The sequence below is a fragment of the Phocoena phocoena genome, chromosome 20, assembly GCF_963924675.1.
Source record: "Phocoena phocoena chromosome 20, mPhoPho1.1, whole genome shotgun sequence".
Taxonomy (NCBI): Eukaryota; Metazoa; Chordata; class Mammalia; order Artiodactyla; family Phocoenidae; genus Phocoena; species Phocoena phocoena.
Window position 1 is genome coordinate 17,480,945 of NC_089238.1, and position 26,406 is coordinate 17,507,350.

General features: G+C 62.5%; 1 protein-coding gene across 3 annotated transcripts in view; it reads left to right on the forward strand.

The window, feature by feature from the left end:
• PEPD (peptidase D) overlaps nucleotides 1-25,500 on the forward strand; it is a 115,171-nt gene extending 89,671 nt beyond the window's left edge. For 2 of the 3 annotated variants that reach the window (XM_065898710.1, XM_065898711.1), the window contains exons 8-13: nucleotides 1,036-1,104; nucleotides 2,560-2,637; nucleotides 12,806-12,954; nucleotides 20,952-21,136; nucleotides 24,479-24,670; nucleotides 25,115-25,252. In XM_065898710.1, the coding sequence (XP_065754782.1) occupies nucleotides 1,036-1,104; nucleotides 2,560-2,637; nucleotides 12,806-12,954; nucleotides 20,952-21,136; nucleotides 24,479-24,670; nucleotides 25,115-25,252 (811 nt within the window). Of the gene's footprint in view, nucleotides 1-1,035; nucleotides 1,105-2,559; nucleotides 2,638-12,805; nucleotides 12,955-20,951; nucleotides 21,137-24,478; nucleotides 24,671-25,114 lie in introns of all 3 variants that reach the window. The other variant, XM_065898709.1, reaches the window with a different exon arrangement.
• The last annotated feature ends 906 nt before the right edge of the window (nucleotides 25,501-26,406 follow it).

The following is a 26,406-nucleotide window of genomic DNA, read 5'->3' on the forward strand; positions in this document are numbered from 1 at the left end:
GCCTCAGGGAGGGGGTGAGGGCAGGCCCCCACCGTTGCCCCCCTCCCCGGCTGGGTTCTGCAGAGGCCGGGGCCTTGGAGCGCCGAGTCCCACGCCCAGATGACCTCCCATCCCCCAGGTCCTGCAGTGTATGGTGGGGGGAGGAGCAGGGTCCTGGCATCTCCAGAGCTGTTGGCAGTGTGGTCTCCCGAGGGTCAGCACTGCTCGTATGGTGTTGATGTGGCAGTGGCTCATCCTCTGACCTCTGTCACACCCCGGGGCTTGCCAGGCTCTGCTGACCTCTGAGCTCCTGGAGGCCTCCCCTGGCTCTGTCTCTGTCTGGGCTCAGCCTAAGGGTGGGCTACCGGCGACCTGGTCTGAGGTCTCGCCTTTCCCTCTAGACCTTCTCCTGGCCTCCCCTGCTCCAGGTGGGAGCTCGTCCAGGGGGCCAGCCGGTTTGTTACTTGGCACAAGTAGGGAAAAGCGGGGCCTGCCCCCAGACCCTGCCTTTCTCTACCTGCACACGGACCTGCCCCTCAACCCTGTCCTCTAGGCCAGAGCCCAGTGGCTCCTGCTCTCCTTTCCCTGCGCCCCTCCCTGGGCCCAGGCTCAGGGCCTGGGTGAGTCCAGCACTGGGGCTGGGAGAGCTCTCGTCCCTCCCTGGCTGTGCATCCAGCCCCTCCTCGTGTGGGAGGATGTGGCCACTGGAGAAGGGGAGTCACAGGGAGACGCCCCCTCCCGCCCTGCAGAGGCAGGTGGCCCCTGCCCTAGCCCATCTCCCTGCAGGACCAGGGCTGTCTTCCTGATGGGCCTGAAAGGCTGGGCAGCGCCGTGGCACTGGAAGTGGCGAGCCCTTCCAGCCTTGTCCCCCCTCCACGCTGATCTCTGTGCTTCAGTGGCCTGTGGACTACAGGCTACCAGCCACAGATCCACGCTGGGGAGTTCAGGCCTTCCTGCAGGCTCAGCTGAGCAGGGCCTGGGCTGAAGATTTGCACGGGGTCGGGGGGCGTGCATGCTCCGGTGACTCTACTCTGACATGTCTTCCTTCCCCCGCAGCCTCTTCGAGCACTACTGCTTCTCCCGGGGCGGCATGCGCCACAGCTCCTACACCTGCATCTGTGGCAGGTAAGCGCGCCTCCTGGGCCGCGTGGGAATGATCACGGGAGGAGGTTAGGGAAGGCGAGGGGACCCCACCGTCCTCCCAGCTTAAACGCACCTGTTGTTCCTATGCCCGAGGCAGTGCCCACCTAAGCCTTAGAAGTCGCTCTCCCCTCCTAAGGCTCTGGGAGCAGAGGTTGCTTCTGCCCGTCCTGGGCAATGCCAGGTGAGGAGGGGAGCCGGCCTGCCCGCTGCCGTGCCCTCCCTTCCCGTCTCCAGCTGGCTGCTTCTCGTGGGGCTGGCCTTCCTCGCCCCCTCCACACAGGCACGCTCCCAGCGTGGGGGACCGGACCGTGACCTCAGGCTATGGCAGCTTCTGTGTGCCGGCGGTGCAGAAGGAGCTGGATCAGTGCCGGAGGCTGTGGTTTTGCGTGTGTGTGGCCGTGTGGGGAACAGCACAGCCGTGGGTGGGTCTGGGGCTCTGTCGTGCAGGGTGTCACGGTAGGCGTGTTTGTGTGTGGCACGTTGTGGCTGGGGGCGGGGGCTCTGTGTACATCCTGTGTGTCACCCGCACTTGGCCGGGTGTGCTTTGGAGGCACAGGGTAGAAATGACCACGAGTATAGGGGCAGCTCACGGCCGTGAGCTTGCACTGCTGTGTGGCTTTGAGGGGCACGTCCTGGGTGTGGGCGGCCCCCTCGTCCCCCAGGCTCACCCCATCTAGTCTTGTGCTCTCCCCTTGGGTCAGAGGGTCTGGCCCCTGTCCAGCCAGGATGGAGCCGGCAGCTCTGCTGCTCTGCACATCCTCAGCACATGAATAATACATGTGAAAATCTCAGTCCTTGGAAATGTTCTTCTCTGGCGGAGAGAGAGAAAAATCATTATTTCTACTTTTATGATTCCTAAGACTCCCAAACAGGACCATAAATATTACACCCAGTGGGGTTTTTTTTCCCTTTCGACAGACTTAAAAGTTTTTTTTTTTCTTAAAGGCATCGCTCATTAGGGAAGTGTTCTCAGGCAGAGGGGCGAGGTGCCACTGGCTCACCGTCTGTGGCCCTGGCCTGGCAGACCTCCACGGCGGCCCCCTGACACAGCCCGGCCCTTCCCACTGGGCCTCCCCTCTCCGCTAGTCACCAGGAAATAAGGGCTTCTTTGGAGTCCCTTACCTGGGCCCGCAGGCCCTCGCTCCCACATCAGGCCCAATCCCCAGCGCCAAGGCCACCTACCCGAACAGCCTCAGCCAAGGGAGCGCTGCCAGTGCCACTGCCGTGAGCCCAGAGGTTGGCCAAGAGCTGTGTGACTGCAATAGGCCAGGGCCACCTTGCCCCTCACCCCCACCTCAGGTTGTGGACCTGGTCCAGCGGCCCTGGGCCCCTGCTGCAAGGTGGACAGTACTGCCCTTGGGGCAGGGAGTTGGGGTGCTAGCGCCCGGGGCCTGCTGGATGAGGATGGGCTGTTGACCTCCCCCTGGTACTCTGCAGTGGTGAGAACTCGGCCGTGCTGCACTACGGACACGCCGGGGCCCCCAACGACAAGACCATCCAGGACGGAGACATGTGGTGAGTGACGCCAGCCCGCAAGCTGCCCTGGTTCTGCGTGTGAACGGCGCGGCTGCGGTGGGCCTCAACCCCAGAGGTGGCTGACCACGGCCTCTTGGTCCCACCCTGACAATGCTGACCACGGTGAGGTCCCCCCGTTGCTCTGGGTCCAGACTTCTCTGCCAAGGCTTTGGCCTACACGTGGCCTCCTCTCCAGGCCCGAGGAGGCCCCGAGAGAGGGGAGCGGGGGCCCCGTGTTGTGCGGGTGAGGTACCACCTCAGAGGAGGGCCTGTGCCGTCTCCCAGCGCCCACCACGCTCACTTCTCTGGCTTGGTGCTGGGAGGGTGGGCATCTCAGTTCGGAGCGGAGAGGACCCCTAGGGAGTCCCCCGCCCTCTGAACCTGCCGGCTCCTGCCTCAAGACTCCTTGGCACGAGCGGAGGTCAGAGGTGGTGCTTGGCCCTCAAGGCTGTTGGCAGGGCTTTGCTGAGCATAGTGTGATGTGCTCCCTGCTCCCCACGGAGCCGTGACTAAGTAGACGTGGGCAGGACCCACAGCCTCCAGCCCTCCGATGGACTGTGCCCAGCAGGCGGAGTCGCAGACCCTGCTCCCAGACCCCAGTGTGTAGGGCTCATGCTGGGCGTACGCGCCCCTCTCTTGGGTAGGCGCTCTGGCCTTGGCAGGGGCCTGTGGGCGCCTCAGTGACCTGGACCGGCCCTGTCCTCCGCTCACGGGCACTCTCACTGCCCGCCTGTTCTCTCCACCACCCAGATGTCGGGCAGAGCCAGTCCAGGCTGCCAAGGGCTCCCGAGAGCCGTCCAGAGGCCACCAGCCCCACGGGACCACCTGTCTTGGCCTGCAGACATCTTGCTGTGGTCACCGACCCGCAGATGAGGGCAGGAGGGGTGCGCACTGTCGCACCTGGTCCTTTGGTGCCTTTCCCTCCTGTTGCTGAGGCACCTGAGCCAGGCTCCATTGCACTGCTTCCCGCCAGTGCCGTGCCCCCTCTCGGGTCGTACATGTGCCCTGCTAGGCTCCATCCCCGAGCTGGCATTCCGGTCCTGCCTGCAACACTGGCCAGGAACCAGCCTCACGCAGGGAGTGGGGAAGGCCGCACACGGGGTTCCCTGGCCCACAGCCACCGGGGGATGTGAGCCAAGGGATGCCTGCTTCTGAGCTGTCACTGCCCAGTGTTTTCAGAAACCCGCCCAAGTTCAGGGTGCCCCTGCTGCAGGGTGCACCAGGCACCCACTGGCTGCGGTGTCCACTCACCCAGTGTCAGGAGCTGGATGGATGTTCTGGCCCTGGCCCCTGTTGGCAGGAGCCCAGCTCAGCCTTCTGGGAGGAAACAAAGCCTCTTAATTCCCACTCTGAGCCTCAGTTTACTTGCTGTCGGTGGAGATAGCACACAGCACTTGGCACGTGGAGATAGCACACAGCACTTGGCACTGCACTGGGCAGCAACAGGGACACGTTGGGACCACAAGTGCTGGGTGGACACACGCTCTCTCAGGGGCCTGGGTCAGCAGGACAGGGACGGGAGCACGCAGAGGGGGACACCCAATGTGGACACAGAGACCACTGCCGCTCACTGCAACCCCCACCCCCACCCCCAGAGTGTCTAATGCCCTTCCTGGCATAGGGGCCAAGGGCGTGCAGCAACTTTGACAGGGTTCTCCCCTGTGCCTGGTGCCAGGGACAGCTCTTTATGTAGATTTGCTCACCTTGATCCCATGAAGTGGGTGTCTCCCCCTCCCCTCACTCCCCCCGCCCCCGCAACATGTAGGCAAGGTCACTGAGACACAGGAGCGTCCAGGTGCAGAGCCAGAGGATTTGGGGATGGGGTCGGCTGCCTCCGGCTTGACCCAGCTGGAGACTAAGGAAAGTGGCGGGGGGCGGGGGGTCCTTCCCTTTGGTGGCCCGAGAGGAAGATCGCCTGGTGTCTTCAGGGACTCACGCTTCCTAGAACCTTTCCTAATGCTTTTGACTCTGCGGCTCCTTCTGGCTGGGCCAGGATGTGGAAACCCAGTCCCCAGGCAGAGGCAGACCTGAGCCATACCAGCAGGCCCCAGCTGTCCCTGTCGGAGAGTTCTGCAGCAGGGCCACGTGGCTCTGAGTCTTTCTTCTCGGTGAGTTTGGCACGGCCCAGAGGAAAGGACTGCTTCTCCTCTCTTCTCTTTATGTGTCCTATGACAGTCCTCCCGCCGTGAGAGGCTGGCTCCGGGGGCCCTTGGCACGGTGGGGCCCGGCTGACCAGGGGTGCCATGCAGCAGGCCTCCTCCACACGTCCAGACGCTGTGGCCTCGACCCTCCTGGGCAGTGTGTGGCTCCTGTGTCTCTTGGTTGCAGCTTTAGAGACAGGAGTGATCCAGGGAATCCCAAGGATGTTAATGCCAAGCCCAAGCTGGTGATTTTATTTTTCTAGTGCTAACTCTGAAATGTAGCCAGTAGAATAATTATGAGTTTATTATAGTCAATTTTTTATGCAGCATTTAGAACAACATGTTTTGTTGATTACTGCTACTGCCAGGTTGCTGGCGGCATTTATAATCCATTGTTTTATTGAAATTGATCTGCCAAGCGCCTACTGTGTTTGGTAAATAATAGAGCACTCTGTTATCCCAACATAAAATTCACAGCACTTCATCATAAGGTACAAAACCAAAATATAAGCATGGTGCAGAATTTTTCCTGAAGCTGAGCGTCGCCCAGAGCCATGACTGTTTTCCAGGTGCCCATCGGGTGGTACGCTCTGGGTCTCAGTTCCTTGATGTCGGGTGAAAATGCCCCAGAGATAGTTTAACATTTAGGAGTGGGGCTGTGTGGGGGCCGGAGCTGGTCCAGGACAGTCAGACTCTGCTGGAGAAAGTGAGGAGTAGATGCCGAGGGGGCAGCCAGCCCTTCCCATCCCTCTCCCTCTGGTCCCAGACGTGTGATGATGAACACAGAAGGTCCCCAGTTCAAGTCCCTGCCCTCCCCCTCCCTAGCTGAATGGCCACCCCTCTGAGCCTCAGTTTCTCCATCCATCGTTAGGGGAGAGACAGCACCCAGCTCTGAGGACTGGGATAGTGAGGGCAAAACGTTGAGTGTGGAGCCCGGCACAGGTGGCTCCTGGCAGGAGAGAGCTGCAACACGGTGACATCCCCAGAGCCAGCAGCGCACGTGTGCCCCTGAGGCCCGCCTTCCAGCAGCTGGTTCCAGGACGGAGACTGGAGGCGAGAGCCATCAGCAGAGCGTGTGCCAGGCCCAGTGTATTCAGACAGCTCTCTGGTCACGTGGTTGCCTGCTCTGTGTTTTCAGCCCCCAAACTGTCCTCGAGGCGCATGCCAGGTGGAGCATGTAGCCGGCCAGGGCCACCGTCTACTCCTCTGTCCTTCTGAAACCAGGCGCCTCCCGGGAGCTGGGCCGGGAAATCGGGGCCCCATAAGTTAGACGCGCTGGTTCTTACTCCACATCAGACGCGTCACCCGAGAGCTGAGAAGAGGACTTGGGGGACCACTCCTCGCACCACGCCAGCCCCCGCCATTTACCTCGGCTGGATGCTGGCCCGCTTGCTCTGCATGGATCCCGGCGTGGGGAACTGGACTTTGACGTGGCCTCAGGTCCCCACGTTCCTCCCCTCTTGGCTGGTTCAGAGGCACAAGGCCTCTTGTGGGGCCTCTCGGGGCTTTGCTGTTGCCTCTGAGAGCCCTTTCCTGCTGTGGCCCTCGGGGTTCACCATGAGCCCTTTCACCAAGTTGCTGTCCTAGAGAAGCCGTTAGCTGCTGTTTTCATTTTAAGGCAAAAGCAAGCAGACCTTCTAAAACAGGGTAACGAGAGTGCCGCGCGCTTCTAATTAATGCTCTTGCCGAGCTCACACGGGACGGTGTCGAACGTCATCGAAGGCCCTTCCTGGGTGGGGGCCCCAGGAGAACCCCTCACCACCAAATCAGTCCTGACCCTGTGCGCACAAGGGTGGCGGTCCTCTGAGTCCTCACGCACTGCCCTCTCCTCCCAGAACCAGCCTGGGCTTTGGAAACCAGAGTCTCCAAAGGTGGGTAGAAGCGCCAAGGGCTGGTGCCCTGCCCGTGGGCCACCAGGGAGCGCCACTGTCCACGTTTAAGTCCCCAGGGAAGTAGTGCACCCAGAGTTGGATGCACTCTTGCACTAGACTCCCCACCTCCTCTGGGCCCAGCAGGCATACCCCAGGGGGCAGAGGTAGGGAGGGTCCAGGGTCTGCGTCCAGTGGGGTCTGATTTGGAAAACAGCTGGGACACCGCTTCTCACCTGCCACCTCCTCCCTCTCCCACCATCTGATCAGGTGGCGGAGGAGTGGTCCCTGGGGTAGCGTGCCCTGTGGCCCCTATCAGAACCTTCTAGCTGCCCCAGTCGAAGGATGCCCCGGCCTGGGTTGTCCAGCGGCAGACAGCAGGTGGCTGGTGGGTGGCGAGCCGGACCTCCCAGCACTGGCCAGAAGAGGGCAGCGTTGCCTCAGGACGTGCTTGCCGGGCTCATCTCTGCTGGCTGTGGTCTCTGTGTCCTGGGGCGTGGGAGGGGGGCGGCCAGCTCGGTTAGTGGGGGAGACAGACGCCTGTCCCAGCGCATCCCTCAGCAGCCAGCCTGTGTCATTTCCTCTCCTTCCCTGTAGTGGGACGAGGGACCCTTCTGTCTCCTTGCCCCGATGATGGTCAGCCTGAAGCCCCGGCTTTGCCCTGCTGACTGGCGGAGGGCTGACACAGCACTCCTGGACCGAAGCCCAGAGAAATAAGGGCTACTCATTTCCTCCCAGGGAGGCCCCGGAAGACACCCGAAGTGTCGCTGGCCTGAGGGTGGTGTGTGCCGCTGCTCCCCGAGTTGAGGTGGTGTCAGACACTGTCTGCAGGGCTGCCCGGGCTGCCCCGTCCTTTCCTGCCACAGAGGAGGAGCCAGGCCCACGATGGGGCGCGGCTGGGGCAGCTCTCTCCCCTCCTGGCCACCCTCCTCCTGCCACTGGCACCACTACCGGCTGGGTTCTCCCTGCCCTTCTCTTGAGTTAGTTCCCTGTTCGTCCCACAGGTTTGGTGTGGACTAGATGTTAGTTTAAACTGCTTGGGAAGCGTGGCCCCGACTCACCCCCTCCGTCACATGGTGCCCAGGACGACAGCCTGTGTCTCCGTCATCGACATCCCACCCCGACCCCTGCGGGCTGCGGGGTGCCCGCTGCTCACCCAGGGTCCCGGCAGCCCCCTTGGCATCTCAGGCAGGGATGGGACGATCCTGCCCACTCCTGGGGGCCACTTGGTCTGATGTCTTTCCGGCATCTGTGTGCTGCTGCCCACGGAGGGGCGAGTCATGCCTAGGGCTCCTCCCCAGCTGGCAGAGAGGCCACATTGAGGTGTCCCCAAGCCCCCGTTGTCCTGGTGCCTGAGGTGCCTGAGGCCTCGGTCAGCTTTAGGGAATGAATGTCACCTCTAGGCCCAGCTTCCTGATGCCAGGTCCAGCCCAGACGCACCCCCACCCCGCCCGCACCCGCCTGGCTGTCTCCTCAGAGGACAGCGCAGCTGTCACCAGGCAGCCCCCTCCTGAGGATTGGATGGTCTTAAGGACATGCCCCAGTCCTGGGGGCAAGAGAACACTCTCAGGAGGGCACAGGCCCTGGTCAGCCATCTGTCCAGACCAGTGGCCGTGGCCTTCAACCTGCCGTCCAGGTTGAAGCAGCCTTTACGTTATAACCCAGGACCAGGGGGACAGACATGCCTAGATGGTGACCAGGCACCCTCACCACGGGGTTTCTGTCCGTTCTGTGTTGTCTGTTTATGCTCCTTCCCTGTATCCCACACAGTTGATGTCACGACTCACAGTGTGAAAGCACCAGTCCAGACAGCCCGGGTGCTCGCAGATACCATGGGACACTACTTACCAAAAAGTGGAACGAAGCATGTGCTGTGCGCGTGACACCGACTCACTGCCTCCCCCGCGGAGGCCACTGCCCTGACGCCCAGCCCTCGCCCCGCTGTGCTGTGGCAGCAGCCAGCCCCGGGTGGGCGCCCGCTGTGTCCCAGAAATAGGTCAGACCGGTACCGAGTAATGTCCTTCCTGGGGACGCAGCCCTCACTGGTGCTCTGCTTCTCCCCATGTCATCTGTAGAAAGGTAACAACAGTTCCATCCGGACACAGGAGGCCCACAGCACGTGCCTGCTTTTGTCACCGTGTGTGCTGGGGATTGCTGGCTCTGGGGGTCCTGGAGCTGGTTGCCTCGGTGACTTCCCTGTCTGCCTGGGCCCCACAGGAACAGCTGTCCCGTGACTGGGTTGGGGAACAGGGATGCCCAGAAGGCAGTCTCTCTGGGGAGAGAGCAGCTTGGTGAGTCAGCCTGTGGTACGGAGGGAGCCTCCAGGGCTCCGAGTGGTGGCCTTTGCCCCGCGGGCCACACCTGGGGCTCGGCATTGCACCAGAGGTCTGGCTGGGAGCCAGTGGGTGGCCCTTGGGTCTTGTCTGGCCTGCGGCACATGAACGGGAAAGTGACCAGTACGCCTCCCTCTCTGTCTCATGCTGAGGTCTGGAGGGAAGCAGGAGTTTCCCGCAGCTCAGAAATCCCCCAGCCTGGTCTGGAACGCAGACTGAGGCAGTTGCAAGTTGGGGTCTGGAATGCTGTGACTGTGACGGATAGGTCATTGAGTTAGTGCATACACACACGCATGTATGCGCAGTGCCTTATCGGGGGTGGGAGGTAGCTGAGAGCGAGGCGACGGCCCTGGAGCTTAAAGTGAAGCTGCAGCCTGTGTACACAGCGGCCCTCGTATAAACACTGCAGCATTTCCCCCAAACCCTCCCCAGGCCTCACATCACTGGCCGAACCGTCTCGTAGGCCTTCTGCCTGCGGTGGAGCCAGGGGGACTGAGGAGGGCCTGGGTGGGCCAATGGTGGCAGGTAGCCCGGGCCTGAAGCTGCCCAGGAGGAGCCAGCGGAAGACAGAACCTCTCGTCTGAGCCAGAAATAGAACCAGATGAACACATGTGAGGATTGAGACGCCAGCATATTGCTCGGAGATGTGTAATATCTCCCCAGATGGCTTAGATTATCACACGCGTTCACTCGGCCAGAGATGGTAAGGTCCCCGGTGGGTGTCCCCAGGCAGCCGGGGAGGACAGATCCGGCGTTCTCGGTTGAGCCAAAGTATGAGCGAATTCTCCATCATCAGCGTGCATTCAGAGGACGGATGGAGTGGACACAGAGGAGATGATTTATAAAAGGCGATGGCTTTCATCCCTGGATTCCAGAATGGCTTAAAATCTGAATAACTTATACATGTAGGAACTCTGAGGGGGATTTAAAAAAAAAAAAAAAAAAAAGGCGAAAAAAGATAGGGAACTGAGAGCACAAAAATAGACGTCAGCCCCATGCCTGAGCGTCGCTGGGCAGGATGGAGCTGGCCAGCTGGGTGTACACTTCCTTCTCCAGAAAGCGGATGATTTTAAAACAAAAAAGACAGCTGAAGTTTTCTAGAACCTGAACAATAAAGCCAGACTGGCTGAGGAACTCCAGGCACCCACCTTCCCACATTTTTGTTTCTGAGAACTTGGTCAGGAGTCTCGTCTGTCCTGGGGAAGAGTCCTGTTTTCACTGCTCTGGGTGACTCCAGTGTTTGGCCTGCTCCTGTGGGCTTCCTGGCTTTTTAAATAGTTTAATTTCTGTTTTTGTTTGAGATCTGCACAGTCCGATAGAAATTTCTGCCGGGGGCGCTGCTACAGGTTGCCCTCTGATGTGGTGGCCCCCAGAAATCCATGTCCCCACGCCCCTGGCTCTGTCCTGTCTGCTCAGGCCGTTCCTGGGCCTTCTGAGTCAACAAACCACAGACGATTTTCCTTTGTTGCATCTGAGGAGCCCAAGTGAGAATGCTCTGCTCCCCGGGTGAAGCTAGGCCGTGGCCCCATGCGGTTCCACTCCCCAGGCCTGTCTGCGTGCTGGCCCTGGCGGACGTGAACATGCAGCAGTGGTGGCGTCCGCGTTTTAAAAGTGGGGAAGCTGAGGCCCTGAAGGCTGAGGGCCAGAGCCAGGACAGGAGAGCCCATCCCTGGGCTCTGAACTGCTAACCATCGACTTGGGACTTTGCTGGACCAGTGTTCAGAGCCTCAGTTTCCCTGCAGTTTAGGGCTAAGATACGCCCCACCCTCCTGGCCAGCTGGGAAGGGGGCGGGAGGGGAGCGGGGATGTGCCCCGGGCAGGAGTAAGGCTGCAGACAGCCGTCAGCCCTAACACCCTGGTGCATCTGGAGCATCCTGGAGAGCAGATGCCTGGGCATGTCTGCTCAGGGCTTCTCGACATTTGGTCCTCGGTTCCCACACCGGGCCTGGGCGGGTCCCCTCAAGTGAGGCCCAAGTCCCCCTTCCGTTGGCCTGCCCCAGGCAGGGTCCCCCAGCGTCTGTGACTTTGACCCAACGCGAAGTCTCCCCTGCCATGCCAGTGGGGCTCTTCCCCCGCCCTCTGAGAATCACCTGAGTTGTTATCTGATGCTTTTTGCACTATTGACACTGTTTATGGTGTTTTGCAATCAGAAAAAGACAGGAGATTAAAAAGTGCCCGACTGGGGACTTTGGATTCCAGCAGGGCGTCTGCGGATCCCGAGCATTCGTGTTTTTCCTTTAGAAGTCTGTTTCTTGTGGTGTCCCCGGTGCTGCTGTCAGGCCGCGTGGCCCAACTCCTTGCTCCACTTGTAGGGCCAGTTGCTGGGGGTAGGGGTCCCCAGAGACAGGCACACAGGCAGCTTCTGGAATGTTGGTTGAGCCATCGTGTTTACCATTAGAATTTGGGTTTGGGTGAGAAGCCCTTGTCACGGAAGGCGTGGCTCTGCCCCCCACCCCCCACCCCGGGCTCAGACTTGCCAGGATTTGTGCGGCTGCAGACTGCCCCCCAAGGGGCAGAGCCAGGCACAGAGAGGACAGACCTCACCGCTTCTACCCCACCTGGTCCTGAAGACACCGCAGGGGTCCAGGCCTGAGACTGGACTGATGTCCCTCTGTCGGTTCTGTCACTGTCAGCATCCTGACTTGGCCCTGACCCCGTGTTGGGGTCAGGGGGCTGGTGGGTCCCTGCTCTGTGCCTGCAGTCGAGCAGCCTGCTGGGGTGGGACAGGATGTGGAGGCCGCTCAGTCTGGGCACCCCACTCCCCTCAGCGTGGGTGACCCAGTGGGAGCCAGGCTTGGACCCAGCAGCGCCTCACTTATTTTGTCTTATCTCACCGTGGAGGATGCGTAGGGCAGGATTCTCACCCGTCCTTGACCAGTAAAGGGTGTGAGCGCGTGGTCAGGCCGCAAGGGTGTGGGAGCGAGGCTCCCTCCTCTCCCTCCCAGCCCTGCTGCCCCGGGGCCCTGTCACGGGGTGTCCAGAGGGCAGGCTCAGCTGGCCCGTCCTCCTGACTCAGCAGCCTGCCTGCCTGTCCCAGCACCGTCCTGCCTCTGCTGGCTCGTGCTCCCAGCTCCGGCTTCTTCTTTCCTCCCCCTCTCTACTCCCACCTTCTGTGCCTCCTGGTCTCCACTCTGTCACCTGGAGATGCTGGGGGCCACATGGCCCCCGAGTCGGGGACTTGGCCAGCCGGGCCCTGGGAGAGCACACTGTCCCACCCCAGTGGGGAGAGGGCCACGCTTCTCTGGCCAAGGGGACCCCAGAGCTGGAGCAGAGCTGTCGGCTGGGTTTTCACTAGGACACTGGGGCCTGCAAGAAGCAGGCACTGCGGCTCAGCCCACGTCTTCTGTCAGGCGGGTGCACCTGTCCCAAGGACCCGTCCAGCTCCCACGAGCATTGCCTCGTGGCCTGCAGCTGTGCCCCATGCTGGGTGCCGGGTGGCCCTGGGAGGGTCTGTCAGAATGCCCTTGTGGAGGCCAGGTGGCAGGCGGGGGCCTGGGGACATCTCCGCCCCTCCCCCTCCCCACAGCGGGGCATCCAGAGGCCTGGCCAGCAGAGGCTGTGAGGGGAGGTGTGTGGGCAGCCCCAGTGCCCCCAGCCTTCCTGCTCTGGAGTTGGAGGTCTCCTGGGACGCCCCGTGGTTCCTTGGCCGCTCGTGTACCATGAGGAGACAGCAGGGTCGGAGGGCCCCAAGCTGCTGCCTGCACCGGCCACCTTGCAAGAAGGCTCAGGCTCAGCGGCCTTGGGCGCCGGGCGGGAGGGGAGCGTGGTTGGAGGGGACGGGTGCCCCTGAGTGTCCCCCTGGCCTCATGCCCCACTCCTCCTGCAGCGTTTTCGACATGGGCGGTGAGTATTACTGCTTCGCTTCGGACATCACGTGCTCCTTTCCCGCCAACGGCAAGTTCACCCTGGACCAGAAGGCCATCTATGAGGCGGTGCTGCGGAGCTGCCGGGCTGTCATGAGCGCCATGAAGCCAGGTGAGGGCAGGGGCAGGGCCTGCAGGGAGGACCACCTGGCTTGGGGATGCAGATGGCCAGGGGGCAGGGCACCTCGGAGAAGCAGGTCCCGCGCTCTGCGACCTGCATCTGTCGCCCCCTCTCGTGCTCAGCCAGCGAGGCTCCAGATGCTGGCAGGTCCCCAGCGTCCTTCCTGGGAAAGGGGTCTGACCACCAAGCAGGGACAGAGCTGGGGATCGGGGAGCTCATCCCAAGGTCACCCCGCATCCCATCCGACCTCCACCTGCACATCTTCCTTGCCACACTGGCCACTGGGATGTCAGCATGTCCTCTGCCCTGTCCCAAAGCAGAGTCTGTTCCAGAGAGGGCTTGGCAGCTTGGACACCGGCCTCTGGTTGCACGTGGAGCACCCTCGTTCGCGGCTGCCGGCTGCGGCTGGGTTGGCGGGAGCTGAATGTCTCTCCGGTATTGGGGGAATGGTGAGAGGAGGTTGCGGGGCCATCTGAGCACCTGGCGTGACAGGGCTTGAGGGCTGGGCTCTGAGTTCGTGCGGAAATCGGGCACTGTGGCAGTCGGATTTGTATCCCTCCGTGGAGCTTTTTTTTTTTACAAAGAGAAAAAGAAGAAAAGATCCTGAGCCCCCAGACTGTAAGGCCCCAGTGTGTGGCCCCTTTTGGGCCCAGAATCTGATGGCTCGGTTCTTGGCCTCCGCGGCCCCGTGGCCAGTTATTGCGGGCCAGGTGCTGATCGTGAGGGGTCCTCTGCAGCTGCCCCCTTCAGGGGAGGCAAATTGTCAGCAGGGCTTTGTGGATGCCCCCATCCAGCACTGGGGCCCACCAGAGGCCAGGGAGCCCTGGAGGGGTGATGGGCCCGCACCCTGTGTCCAGAGGGAACAGAGCTTGGTGACCAGATGAGTCCAAGGATGAGGAACTCACATACGCCCCAGAAAGGAGACAAGGAAGGAAACCTCAAAGCTAAGCTCCTGCCGGGCGACAGTGTCGACGAGACTTGCCTGGTTTGGCGGCTGGGAAAGAAAACAGCATCTTGTGCTATAACTGTGTTTAAAAAGCAGCAGCGGGCTTCCCTGGTGGCACAAGTGGTTGAGAGTCCGCCTGCCGATTCAGGGGACACGGGTTCGTGCCCTGGTCCGGGAGGATCCCACCTGCCGCAGAGCGGCTGAGCCCGTGAGCCATGGCCGCTGAGCCTGCGCGTCCGGAGCCTATGCTCCGCTACGGGAGAGGCCACAACAGTGTGAGGCCCGCGTACCGCAAAAAAAAAAAAAAAAAAAAAAAAACCACGAGTAAAAAAAAAGAAAGCAGCTCCCTCTAGGTAGGAATTAGTACGGACACCTCCAGGACAAACCGTTGCATGAAGACACAAAAGTGCAGGAGGGGGTGGCCAGGGGACCCCCTTTTGTGAAAAACAGGACGGCGAGAACGTGGATCCACGTGTGCTTGGAAATCCACAGAAGAGGTGCAGGAAGGGAACCAGACAGACAGGGTGGGGCGTGGGGAGAAGGGAGAGTGTTCACCAGGAGCCTTTTTACACTTTTTGACCTTTAAACCTCAGAATGTGTGACCTGTGACCTGTAAAACCCGGCCTGTGTGGGACAGTCACCCCGAGTGAGGGACATCTCCTCCTCCTCCTCCCTTGACACCCTCGCTTTACCCCAGGGAGAGAAGGAATAGACGGTTCTGCTCCGCTTTGAACATCGGTCGTTTAAGTGATAAGCCTTCCAGATGTAGCAAGAGGTTTGGGCCAGTGAGAGTGGAGGCGCCTGGCCCCCGAGGTGGACGCTCCTCTGGGTGAGCCCCGTGACCCCTGTGCACCCACGCCCCATGGCGGGCCCCTCTGGGAGCGTGGCGTGGGCCTGCGTGGACCCGAGCCTGGCGCCGGGCCGTGGTACGGCAGGATGGAGGGCTGCTGCCCCACCCCACGCTGGAGACAACGGGGTGGGCAGCGTGAGGCCAAGGCCTATGGCGGTGGTGGTGGGGGAAGGTTGGCGGGATGTCGGGCAGGTAGGGATTTGGAGGAACAGTGTCTCCCCTGGGGCTCTTCGCTCACCTTGGAGCTCCGGGCTTCATGTCCCTAGCACTGCTTAGCCCCGTCCCTGTGCTGAGACGGGTGGCGGCCAAGGCCTGGCTGACCCCACCCACCCACAGGAAAACCTGCTGCGGCCTGGGCAGGACCTGAGTGGCGCCTCCCTAGCTGGTGTCCTGGCCAGCTCAGTCGGCCGACCAACTCTGCCCAGAAGGTGGCCGGGCCCACAGGCAGGTCCCCGGGGCGCCACATTGCACTAAAAGGGCCTGGTGCGTGGCCCTGGCACCGAGGTCCCGTGGGGCTTCCTGGCCATGTCACTTCAGGGGCAGTTAGTTATAAGGCTTCAGGCCCGGCCAGGCTGGGCTCAGCTGAGCTGGTCCCTGCAGACGGAGGCAGGCCTCCCCCGGTGCACAGTGGGGCTTCGAAGTTCCCTTGTCGCGGGGTTGAAGCAGAGCCCCTGCAGAGCTCCCCCAGCCCAAACCCCTGCTTCAGGGTTGTGACACACAGTTCCCCAGGGGCCACATGCGGTACGGCCCGGGAGGGATGGGGGTCCTGCCCACAGAGCTGCTCTCACGTCGGGGCAGGTCGCCTCCCCACGGGCAGCTCAGAGGCCGTGGCCAGGTCAGCCCTGTGCCCTATCCTAGCGGAAATGCCCCTGGTTTGTGGGTTTGGCTCCTGGGCCAAGACAAACACCCGCTGAGACTGCGTGACTGCTTCCTGAGCCTTCCAGGGAAGAGTAAATAAAGGCGGCCGGGGTCACAGCAAGATGCCCAGAGGAGAGGCAGGGACCAGCGCTCGGAGCATACCAGATCCTGGCCTACTGCCCCGGGACTGAGGAAAGCAGGCCTGGGGTCAGAGGGGGAGCGTCCCTCACTGCCACTCAGAGACAGCCAGGGAAGGAGGGCTGAGCTCACTCGGGGGGCCGCACGAGGTGGCAGGGGCAGGCCAGGCAGCTGCCACACCTGGGAGAACGCCACCCTCATCTGCCCCGCGGGAGGGGATGCGGCGGCCACGTGCCGGCTTCTGGCCGGGTGCAGTCGAAGCTCTCCAAGGCTTCCGTGTCCGCCCCCCCCAGCCCCGTCTCCGCGGACACCCAGGAGCTTGCCGATGGGACCACCCCCGCCTCCGCCCCGGCCCGCATGAGGGGAGGAGGCACTGTGGGGAAGCCTGGGGCCAGAGCCAGTGTCTGAGCTGGCCGCAGGTGCAGGGCGGGGTAGTTCTGCAGACTCCCGGGGTCAGGGTACCTTTGCCTGCTCTGCCTCGCTCCCTGGGGGTGACAGGGGCTGCAGCAGCAGGACTCCCCACAGGCCTCGCCTTAGACATGGTGCGGAGCGCAGGGCTCTGGCAGACAGAGGTGCTGGGAGACCGCGCCGTCCAGATCGTGAGCGCCCTCTGGCAGAAGCCAAGACAGGGAGGGCTGTGTTTGGTGAGGGCCCTGTGTCCCCACTCTGGCCTGAGAGGCTCCCTTGCTGGCCGAAGGGCAGTGGGTGAGTCCCCGCCCTCCCTGGCTTCTCCGCCAGGGAGGGCGGGGAGGGACCACGCGGAGACCACGTGAGGCAGCCGCGCTTAGCTCGGCATCGAGGCGCCTACAGCCTGGGCACGTGCTGCCCCTGTCCTTCTGCAGGGTGAGTGGGTCCCCAGAGGTCCTGGCAGCAGGCAGGGCTGTGTGGTGGGGTGGACTGGAAGCCCTCAGCCCTGCGCCAGTGCGGCCTGCCAGACGGTTCCCTGCAGCCCGTGGGGGCCTGCCCTGGGACCCTGGCCCTGAGCCTGCCCTCCTGCACCCCCAGGGCCTGGCGCGCTATCATCCCCCGAGGGCCATTGTCTTCAAATGAAGTGAGCTCTTTGTCTGGATGGGGCTGTGAGGATGTAGCTCAAGGGGCCCTCTGCTGCCTTCCCAGCTCGGCTCAGGGCCTTAGAGCCCCCAGGGCTGTCACGCTCTGGGCAGGAGGCCTCAAGCCTGTGATGGATGCTGCCGAGGCCCCGAGGAGCCGGCCCAGGCAGCAGGCCCAGCAGGCTCCCGGCCCAGCAGGGGAAGGTGTGGTCTGAGGGGGGCCAGGTGGGCACAGAAGACCAGCCAGTGACTTGGGGCTGCTCTGGCTACACAGTGGGGCCTGGGCACTGGGACTCTGGTCCCTCTGAGCCAAAAGGCAGGTGATGTGGCACAAACCCAGATGCTGCCCTGCCACCCTGGGGTCTGAGTGCACAGAGGAGCGGCGTGGGGGCACACCTGAATCCTGGGCCCATGAGGTCACAGCACTGGCTGCAAGAGAGCCACGAGGGAGGCAGGGGCTCCCCGTCAGGCCAAAGGGTGACCAGCCTCGGAGCAGGGCATAGGCCCCGCCTTCTCAGGGTTCAGAGGCCACGACCTGCCATGGCTGCGCCCGTGTGCTTAGCTCTGGCAGCGCGGGAAGGGGCAGTCAGAGAGGGCTTCCTGGAGAAAGCCTCAACACAAAGACCCATAGGAGGAATGGGAGTGAGACTGGGAAGGCGAGGACCCTGGAGGGGGGTGGTCCCAGCTGAGGGAACAGCAGGTGGAAGGCACGGGGGCACCAGTACTCAGGAGTGGGTGAGGGATGAGGCTGGAGCGGGAAGCCGGGCCGAGGAGCTCGGGGCTCTGTCCTCAGTGAGCGGGGGCGGGGGGGGGGGGGGCTGGCATGGTCTGTTCCGTGTTCCAACTCTCCTGGTGTCCCGGCCTTGTGCAGGATGCAGCGGGGGTGAGGCATTGCGAGGACTGGGGAGGAACCAGGCAGGGGTCCAGGAGAGGTGGGGGCCCACAGAGGCACCGGGTTCAGGAGATGTTTCGGGAAGACGGGACGAGACTTGGTGCTTGCTGGAGGTGGGAGGGTGGGCAGGGCAGATGGTGCCCAGTCTCTGCAGTGTGATCCCCAGCGTGGCATCCCCAGTAGGAGCAGGCTTGGGGGACTGCCGATGCCCCTGGCCGGCGTGTGGGCTCAGAGGTGCCTGCGGGCTGCAGAGGCTGAGGAACCCGGGCGTCGGGGCGTTAGGTGGGCAGGGAGGCCCTCTGGCCTGTGCCCACCCCTCCAGCCTAGCCCTAGGACAGTAACCTCCACACACTTCAGGGGCCCCTGCCCTGGCCGTGGGTGTCGTAACCACCATCCGGGCCAGACGCTGGGGCCAAGTTGCTGGAGGTTTAATCACTGTCACAACCCTAACCACACGCAGGCAGAAACTCCCACTCCCAGCCAAGAGAGCTGTGTGCAAGGCCTTCCCCAAGGGCACGCAGGCAGGGAAGACGAGAGGCGCCGTGCGGACCGCTGGGGCCTGCACGTCCGGCCCCCACAAGGGGCCACGAGGACAGGAGGAGAGCCGAGCTGCCAGCACGGAGCTTGATTTATACCTGGTTCCCACCCTCTGCTGCGGCTGGGCCGAGACCGCAGCCCCGCCGTGGAAGTTAGCCAGGTTTGAAGTCAGACTGCTTCCCGGGCCTCTCTCTTGGCCACCGGAAAAGGCCCTGCCCAAGAGAGATGGAGCTGCCTGGGGGCTGGGGCATCGGCCCTTCCTCAGTCCCAGGGGCCAGGCTGAGTGACAGGAGCCGAGTTCGCTGGGCTGTTTGGGGGCTCTTTAGGCCCAGAGCCCCAGGCGGGAGCAGACCTTAGAAAAGAGTGTGCTACACGCTCGGCCCTGAACCGGCACCCGCTCCGCCAGGCTCTGGTGTGCCCGGGGGAGGCGGCCACCCTTCTGGTGGAGAGACCCTAGAAGCAAGGAAGCACCCCTGCTGGACAGGAACAAGGTGCACGGAGAGGAGAGGAGTAGCCGGGACAGCAGAGAGAGAACGACGGCGGGGGTGGGGTGGAGGGTGTCACCCCAGGAGGGGCTGACGTTTCCGCTGAGACCTCGAGGATGAGGAGTCACAGGCCAGCCGGGTCTGGAAAGGGTCTGACGTGCAGAGACCTCAGTGTGCTTCTGGAACACAGGTGGCCTGACCCGAGGAGGTCGAGGTGGGTGGGTCGGTCTTAGGAAAAGAGCGGCGGCCGAGGCTGGGGCAGGCTTGGCTTGTGCCCCAGGAACGCAGCGAACTGTCACGTGTCCAAGCCAGGGTCTGGCTGGCCACAGGTGGCTAATGACAGTTTGGGGGGGTTAGTGAGCTGGTCCCCCAGTAGGTGCCAGAGCCTCTACAGCCGGCTTTCTGGGGCCAGCGTTGTGGCCCTTTTTGACAAAGGAGGCGTCTGAGGCTCACGGAGGTGAAGGCTTGGCCAGGTCACACGGCAGGTGAGCGGCCAAGGTGGGACCCGGTTACCCAGGTCTCCATTTCAGGATGCCAAACCATCAGAGAAAAGCCCCCCGTGCCGGCTCCACCCTCAGGGGTGCAGACCTGGCCCCCCACGCTGACGTGGTTATAGCCAGACTCCAGACCCCAGGATGCCACCCCCATGTGGCGGGCCCCAGGCAGGTGGAACGGGGCCGGACTCAGGAGCTGGATTCCAAGGAGGCTGAGCCTCGGGACAAGACTGGGCATCCTCCACCCTTGGCCTCCCTGCAGCTTGGGCCGGGGGCTGGCCACTCTCCTGTGAACTGGCCAGGCGGCAGCACTACCTGCTCAGAGCCTGGAGCCTGGGGATCCGGGATGTTGGATCAGCCCTGGGCCTCCAGCCAGCCCAAGACCCCAGCCGTGGGCCCACTGTCTCTGGCAGGAAAGGGGCCCCCACATGGGGGACTGGTGCCCAGCAAGAGCATCTGAGAGGGGAGGGTATGTGTCCCAGGGTGGGCTCTCACCTCCTTTTACCCCTTGGGCCCATCGTCTGCCCTCTGCCAGCCAGAGGTTCAGACCCTGGTGGCCTAACCCTCACCAGCGCAGGGTCCAACAAGGCCTCTCAGGGTGTGGGGTCCCAGTGCTCCCGTGATCGTCAGGGCATGGCTGGGAGGCCCCTCGGGAGCCAGGGTTACTCCCCACATGGAGGGGGCCGCAGGGACCGGCACTGGCCAGCCTCTCTGGGTGCCGGTCCCACCCTGTCCGCCTGGCCCTGAGCGTCCTGGGGCTGCTAGCCTCAGCCAACACAGGGCCTGCCCCCAACTCCACCCTCGTAGGACGGGGCGGGGGGGTTGCCAGCCTAAGGCCTTGTCTGGTGCTGGGGCTGAGCACCCAGCGCCCTCGAGTGAGGCTGAAGGTGGGGACTCCGTGGAGCCCAGCGGCCAAGGCGGCCGTGCCCCAGTGACGGCCGAGGCTCTTTGAGGCGGCTCCCCGAGGGCCCTAGGCTCCAGCCCCTAAGGGCCTCCCTGGGCGCCAGGCAGGGCTGAGCCCCTGAGCTCTGCACAGCCTGCCCTCCTCGAAAGTTGGTTACTGGGGATACTCTGCATGGTGACCTTTGCCCCAGAAGGATGGGGCAAAGATGAGTTTGATTAGCAGCCTGGGGCTTGGACATCCGGGCTGCCACGGAGGTGGTCACCTAGCGCTTGTAGCAGACAGGGCCACAGACCCCTGCCAGTGTGCCCATGAGGTAGTGCCAGCTGCACTTTCACCCCAGAAATCTTTGCTCCCCACAGAGGCTCCAGGGATGATTCAGCCCCATGCGGGGGTGTGCAGGGATGCCCCCCACCCCCGGCCTGAGGTGCTGAGGCAACGTTTGGACCTGAGCCTCAGTCTGGGGCTCACCGAGGCCACCCCACGTCCGCTGTTGGGGACATAACGCTTTTCTCCTCCTGACGCCAAGGACCTTACTGGGCTCCCCTGGCCCCAGGAGCAGACACGACATGGGCTGGGCCCCTGTGGTGACCATGGGTGACAGGAGCCTGCCCCTGAGGGCACAGTGGAGAGAAAGGAAGGGTCTCAAGTCCAGAGCTGTGCTGGGAAAGCCCTGCATGAAGGGCTGCCCGGGACACGTCACTCTTGCCCCTCACCTCAGGCCCTCACGGCCTCAGCCAGTGCGAGGGCATCGTGTGTCCCCCGAAACCTTGCCCGGGGAAGCCCTGGCCAGGCTGCCAGACTCCGCGGCTCATTGCAACCTCCTTCTGAGCCACAGGCGTCTGGTGGCCCGACATGCACCGCCTGGCCGACCGCATCCATCTGGAGGAGCTGACCCGCATCGGCATCCTGACCGGCAGCGTGGACGCCATGGTCCAGGCCCACCTGGGAGCTGTGTTCATGCCTCACGGGCTCGGCCACTTCATGGGCATCGATGTGCATGACGTGGGAGGCTACCCCGAGGTCAGTGTGGGCGCATCAGCCCGAGTGGCCTGCCTGTGAGCCGTAGCTGGGCTTGGCCCTCCCTGGGCTGGGCTGGGGCTCTGGGAGACGGCGGGGGTGAGGAGGAATGGGGTCCCGGCGAGGCCTGCTGCCCCTCCTCCCGCTTCACCCATTGGTTGGTCCTGGCCCAGGTCGCTGCCCTGATGCCCTCCGTGCCCAACGCCTCCCCACCGTGGCTGCCTCCACAGGACCTGGTGTGGGATGGGCGTGCTCTGTACGGAGCCCCGGGCTGTGCACCGGGGGCAGCGCCTGTCCTGAAAGGTGGTAGAGTGTCAGTGTGCAGTGCACGGGGTCCCCACAGGGCAGCAGGAGCCGCAAAGCTGGGTCTTAGTGATGGGGCTGGCGCTGCACCCGTCATGTCCTCATGCCTCTGGCTTCATTCAGACGGGGTGATGAGGCTCCACCAGCTGGTGGCTGGCCCTGGTCCCTCCTGGGACTAGCTGAGCCCAGCGCCCCTCACAGGTCCTACTCCTGCTTCCTCCTTGGTGCAACCTCTGCCCCCCAGGCCCCTGGGCCAGCATGCTCTGCTGGCCTCCTGGTCTCTAGGACGCCCCCTTGGCAGGGGAGGAAGGCTTGTGTGGGCGTCTCCAGGCCAGGCTTTCCCCTCCCCCTCCCACTGACCGACCCTTGAAAGGACCACCCAGACGGTGCTTGTGGCTTTGGGAGGCCCTGCCGCAGCCTTGCGGGGCAGGTGGCTGCAGCCTCCCTGGCCAGTGGGTGTGGGTGAGCCCGGCCCTGCCGTCTGGCCTGGTGCCTGCAGTGCAGGGGGCGGGTTATGCAATCGGTGCACGCCCTGGGGCCCACCAGCCAGTTAGCCAAGACTGGGCTTGGCCTCTTAGCTGCAGGGTATTTTGAAAGCTCTAAGAACGATATTTGGGGGTTGGGGGGGGGCGCGGAATTGCTCAAGAGAAGCATTATTATTCAATTATTTTTTTCCTCAAGTGTAAACAGTTAAATTTGGAGAAACAAAATCGGTTTTAATTTCCTAATTTCTATCCATCACATTGTGCGTAGGGAGCCAAGAGCTGGGCCTTCCAGACATTGTTAACTGAAGTTCGTTATTCATTAGTCTCCAAAGCACTTTTTTTCCACCAGAGAAAATTGGCAGCAAACTGTTTTCATCTTTTCCAGTAAGCAGTCCTTTGTGCTCAGAGTCTATTCTTCTGACAGATAAACATTGTGGAAAAAATATGGCTTTTCCTATAAAAGTCATTTGTTTTATTTCAGGCCTATAGACACATCTGGGTCTCTTCTGCCAGGAGCCCAGTAAAGTTGAGGCCCCGTTGAGCCCTGAGCCCAGGCAGAAGCCAGCGTGGACCCAGCATGGGCAGGGGCCCCTGAGCCTCAGCAAGGCTGAAGTCCCCGGGCCCGAGGGGCTGGGCGCTCAGCTGCTTCCCTTTTAGGGGTCTTCTCCCCACTCAGCTCGGCCTCCATCCTTCTCCCAGCCCTGATCTGGCCGTTCCTGGTGGACCCCATAGGGCAGACTCCCGAGAGCTAGCGCTCTGAAGGGGGGTGGGGGGTCACGGTCAGTGGGCCGGGGCACGCACATTCTCCTATGCTCCAGGGGATCCCTTCCATGCTCCCCTCACCCCGTCTGAGTCGTGGTCCTGAAATCTTCCGGAGGGAAGGCTGTCTGTACAAGTTGGAGCAGACCCTCCACCCTCGGTACACAGCTCTGGGGCAGCAGGGAGCCCACGGTGACCAAAGGAGGTCAGGGGGACTTTGTCAGTCTCTGCCTCCGCCAGGCCCCTCCCTGGCTTTGACAACCTTGTAGTAGAGAGAAGGTGACGGCACCTGGGGGGCAGCATGAAGGGAAGGGACAGGAGGGGCTGCCCAGGGGCAGGCACGGGGCTTCAGATGGCAGGAGACAGGGCCCCGCCCCGCCCCACCAGCACCTCCCACCTGAGCACAGGGACAGTCATCCCAGACTCTGCCCTTCTATGTCCCCTGCCTTCCTGCCTAGCTCCTCTAGGTACCTAGTAGCGTTTTGGGGTCAGGTACCACACCAGACAGGCTTCTGGGCCCAGAGCATGACCCATCAGGGGTCACAGGGCCTCAGTGTCCCCTCATCACCTCCGCCCCAGCCTGACTCACACCAGGTCAGGGCGGCTGCGCGTACCAGTTTCTACACGCCCCGCTGTCCCCGCCCTCATGGAATCACGCTCACAGCCTTCCCTGCTGTGCCCAGCCGTGGATGGAGGCTGAGCCAGCCCGTTTCTGGTTACCTTACATGAACCACTAATTGAAGTCTGATGTTCTTGGCCCCCAAACAGTCAGAAATGACAGCTCCATCTCCAGCAGCTGGGCTTCCAGGGGAGAGCTGCGAGTGCGGCAGGGCAAGCGCAGAGCCCGACCAGAAAGCTTGCTTGCCGCCCCACTCACTCACAGGCCTTGGCCGAGGGATGGATGGGTGCCTCTGGGACCTGGGGAAGGCAGGGAAATTTCTGCAAGTGTCCTAGGTACCACCTGCCCTCATGGCCCCGTTGGCCACGCCCATGTGAGTGTTGGCGGGGGGGGGGGGGGGGGGGGGGGGTGCCCCTGCAGGGCTGAGAGCCGGTCCCCATGGGTCAGTGGGGCCCAGCACACGGGCATGGTGTGGAGCCGCCCACGTGCGCTCCTTGGGGCCCACACCCCCAGGCCACGCACACGGGGTCAGCGTGTTTGTGCACACACGAGCCAGAGCTCGTACTGACGGCCCGTCCTGCCGACAGCACCTGTCCCTCCTCCTGGAAGGCCACGTGGAAAACCTAGGACTTGGCTTGTGGGGGGACCCAGGTCCAGCACTTCTGGGGCTGATTTCCACCTGAGCTGCCTGGAAGAAAGCGCGCAGCCTGGGAGGCCCCGCAGGCCTTCTTAAAAGCTGCACAAGTTCGGCTTCTACTGTTCCTCTAGTGGGGAGAGGGCCTGGTTGAGGCAGCCGGACCCCCAGCCAGCCCCATGGGCCAGCAGGGGCAGCGTGACCTGGGTGTGTGCACACGGGTGTCCACAGGGCACGGTTCTGAGGAGAAACAGGGGCAGGGATGTGAGGAATCTAGGGGAGCGTGCAGAGAGCGGAGGGTTTTATCTGGAGTGCCGTGGACAACACAGCAAGGCTGAGTCTGGGCTGGAGACCCCCATGGTCACAGAGCCTCCTGCAGCTCCAGGGGGACCCATGGGGCCCGAGCCGGGCCCCACGTGTGGACGCCTGCACGGGCAGGGCAGGTGCCCCGCGCGCTCACCTGTTTCCATCTTCCTCCCACCGATGCGGTGGCCCTGGGCTGGGGCTGCGCCCTCCTGCATCCCCCTCACTGTCCTCTCCCCCAGGGCGTGGACCGGATAGACGAGCCCGGCCTGCGGCACCTGCGCACCGCTCGGCACCTGGAGCCGGGCATGGTGCTCACTGTGGAGCCCGGCATCTACTTCATTGACCACCTCCTGGACGAGGCCCTGGCTGACCCGGCCCGCGCCTGCTTCTTTAACCGCGAGGTCCTGCGACGCTTCCGTGGTTTTGGCGGGGTGAGTGCTGGTGGGCCCCGCGTCCTTGCTCCCTTGCTCCTTGCTGCGTGTCACCTCTTTGTCCTCCAGGACAGGAGGCACAGTCTTGACTTCCTCACTGGAGAGGGACCTGGCTTGTCCTTTCTCATGGTCTGTCACCTAACAGGAGCCTCAGCCCTCAACACAAGCAACTCAGATTCCTACAAAACCCCTGCCCACTCCAGGGGCTCCCAGCCACCGGGCAAGGGGCAAGGCCAGGGTGGGCAGGTGGCAGGAGCAGGCCCCTGTGGGAGGCGCCTTCTTCCCAGCAGCTGCCCACAGACCCCCGCCCCCGGCAGTACTGACCACTCCTCAGAAAGGGCTCTTCCCACTCGGCGGCGGTCAGCCTGGAGCCGTCGGGCCCAACCCTCAAAATTAGCGTGTGAGGCCAGCTCAGAAATAACGAGCGTCTGTCGTTCTGACCAGGTCCGGATCGAGGAGGACGTCGTGGTGACGGACAGTGGCATGGAGCTGCTGACCTGTGTGCCCCGCACAGTGGAAGAGGTTGAAGAATGCATGGCAGGCCGTGACAAGGCCTTTGCTCCCTTCTCTGGCCCAAAGTAGAGCCACGGGCAAGCTCACCTCATGGACGGCGGCCTGGCGGTTGGCCCCCAGCGGGGCTCAGAAATCACATGCGGCGTCCGGCGTTTGATCACACCAAATATGCTGTTTCCCAGGGAGAAACTTTTTTATTAACCTTCTGTGGGATCACACCCTTAATCTGTTCTTACTTTGCTTGAACTACAGCGGCTTTTAAAATGCTAGTTTTCAATTATCCCGTTACTTTGAATAATCCTGTTCTTCACTAGCAACTAAATGTGTATCTTGCCGTCATTTGTATGCTGCTCAGGAAAGATGCCTTTCTCGTGTTTTCTCTCAAAATCAGTACACAGAATGGAATTTGCAATAAAAGGTTCCTATAATGGACCTTTGTGCCCGGCTCCCTCTCTATCTGTCCCTTTTCAGGTGAGCACTGCAGGGTTAGACCTGGAAACTGGCCCTGCAGAGACCCGGGAGTCTGGGCATAGGTGGGGCTGGGCCTCTGCCCACGTGAAGAGGGCTGTAGAGTAGGAAGCCTTTTTGGTACGGTTACTGCCTCAAAGCTGGATTTCCGAAGGGGGGCAGAATTACGCAGCCCTCAAGGTACAGTTATCGACAACATGAGATTCGCAGATTCCTTGTCTGTGATTTCCTTCTCATGCGGGACAGGCTAGCAAAGCCAGCACATGTTTGAGAGACACTGCCGCCTAAGGCAGCACCACGGCAAAGGTGAGCTTTCTGGTTCCTTCCACATCTGCCAAGTCCATTTGTCTCCCCTAAGTGGAAACCCACTGGCCGAACTCCACTCTGAGGCTGTGGAGCCATCCACGGCCACCTGGGCCCAGTTCCTGCCAGTGGCAGAACACCTGGCCTTCCTCTGCCTGCCCACCTCTCCCACGGTCCCACAGAACCGCCCCCACCCCTGCAGCAGGCTTCGAGAATTCTGCACACCATTCTAGGGTTCTCTCATCCGAGCCAAGGTGAAGGGCAGGTGAGAAGGACGGACGTCAGAGATGAAACCTTAATAGGGTGGGGAAACTCTGTAGCCCAAGCCAGAGACCGCTCAAGTCACTGAAGAGTTGAGTAAATTGATTTCTCCCTATGGCAGTAACACAAAAGTGCTTGTGATGTGGCCACATTAAAGAAGCATTAGTTTCAAATCACCATTTATCTTTTTC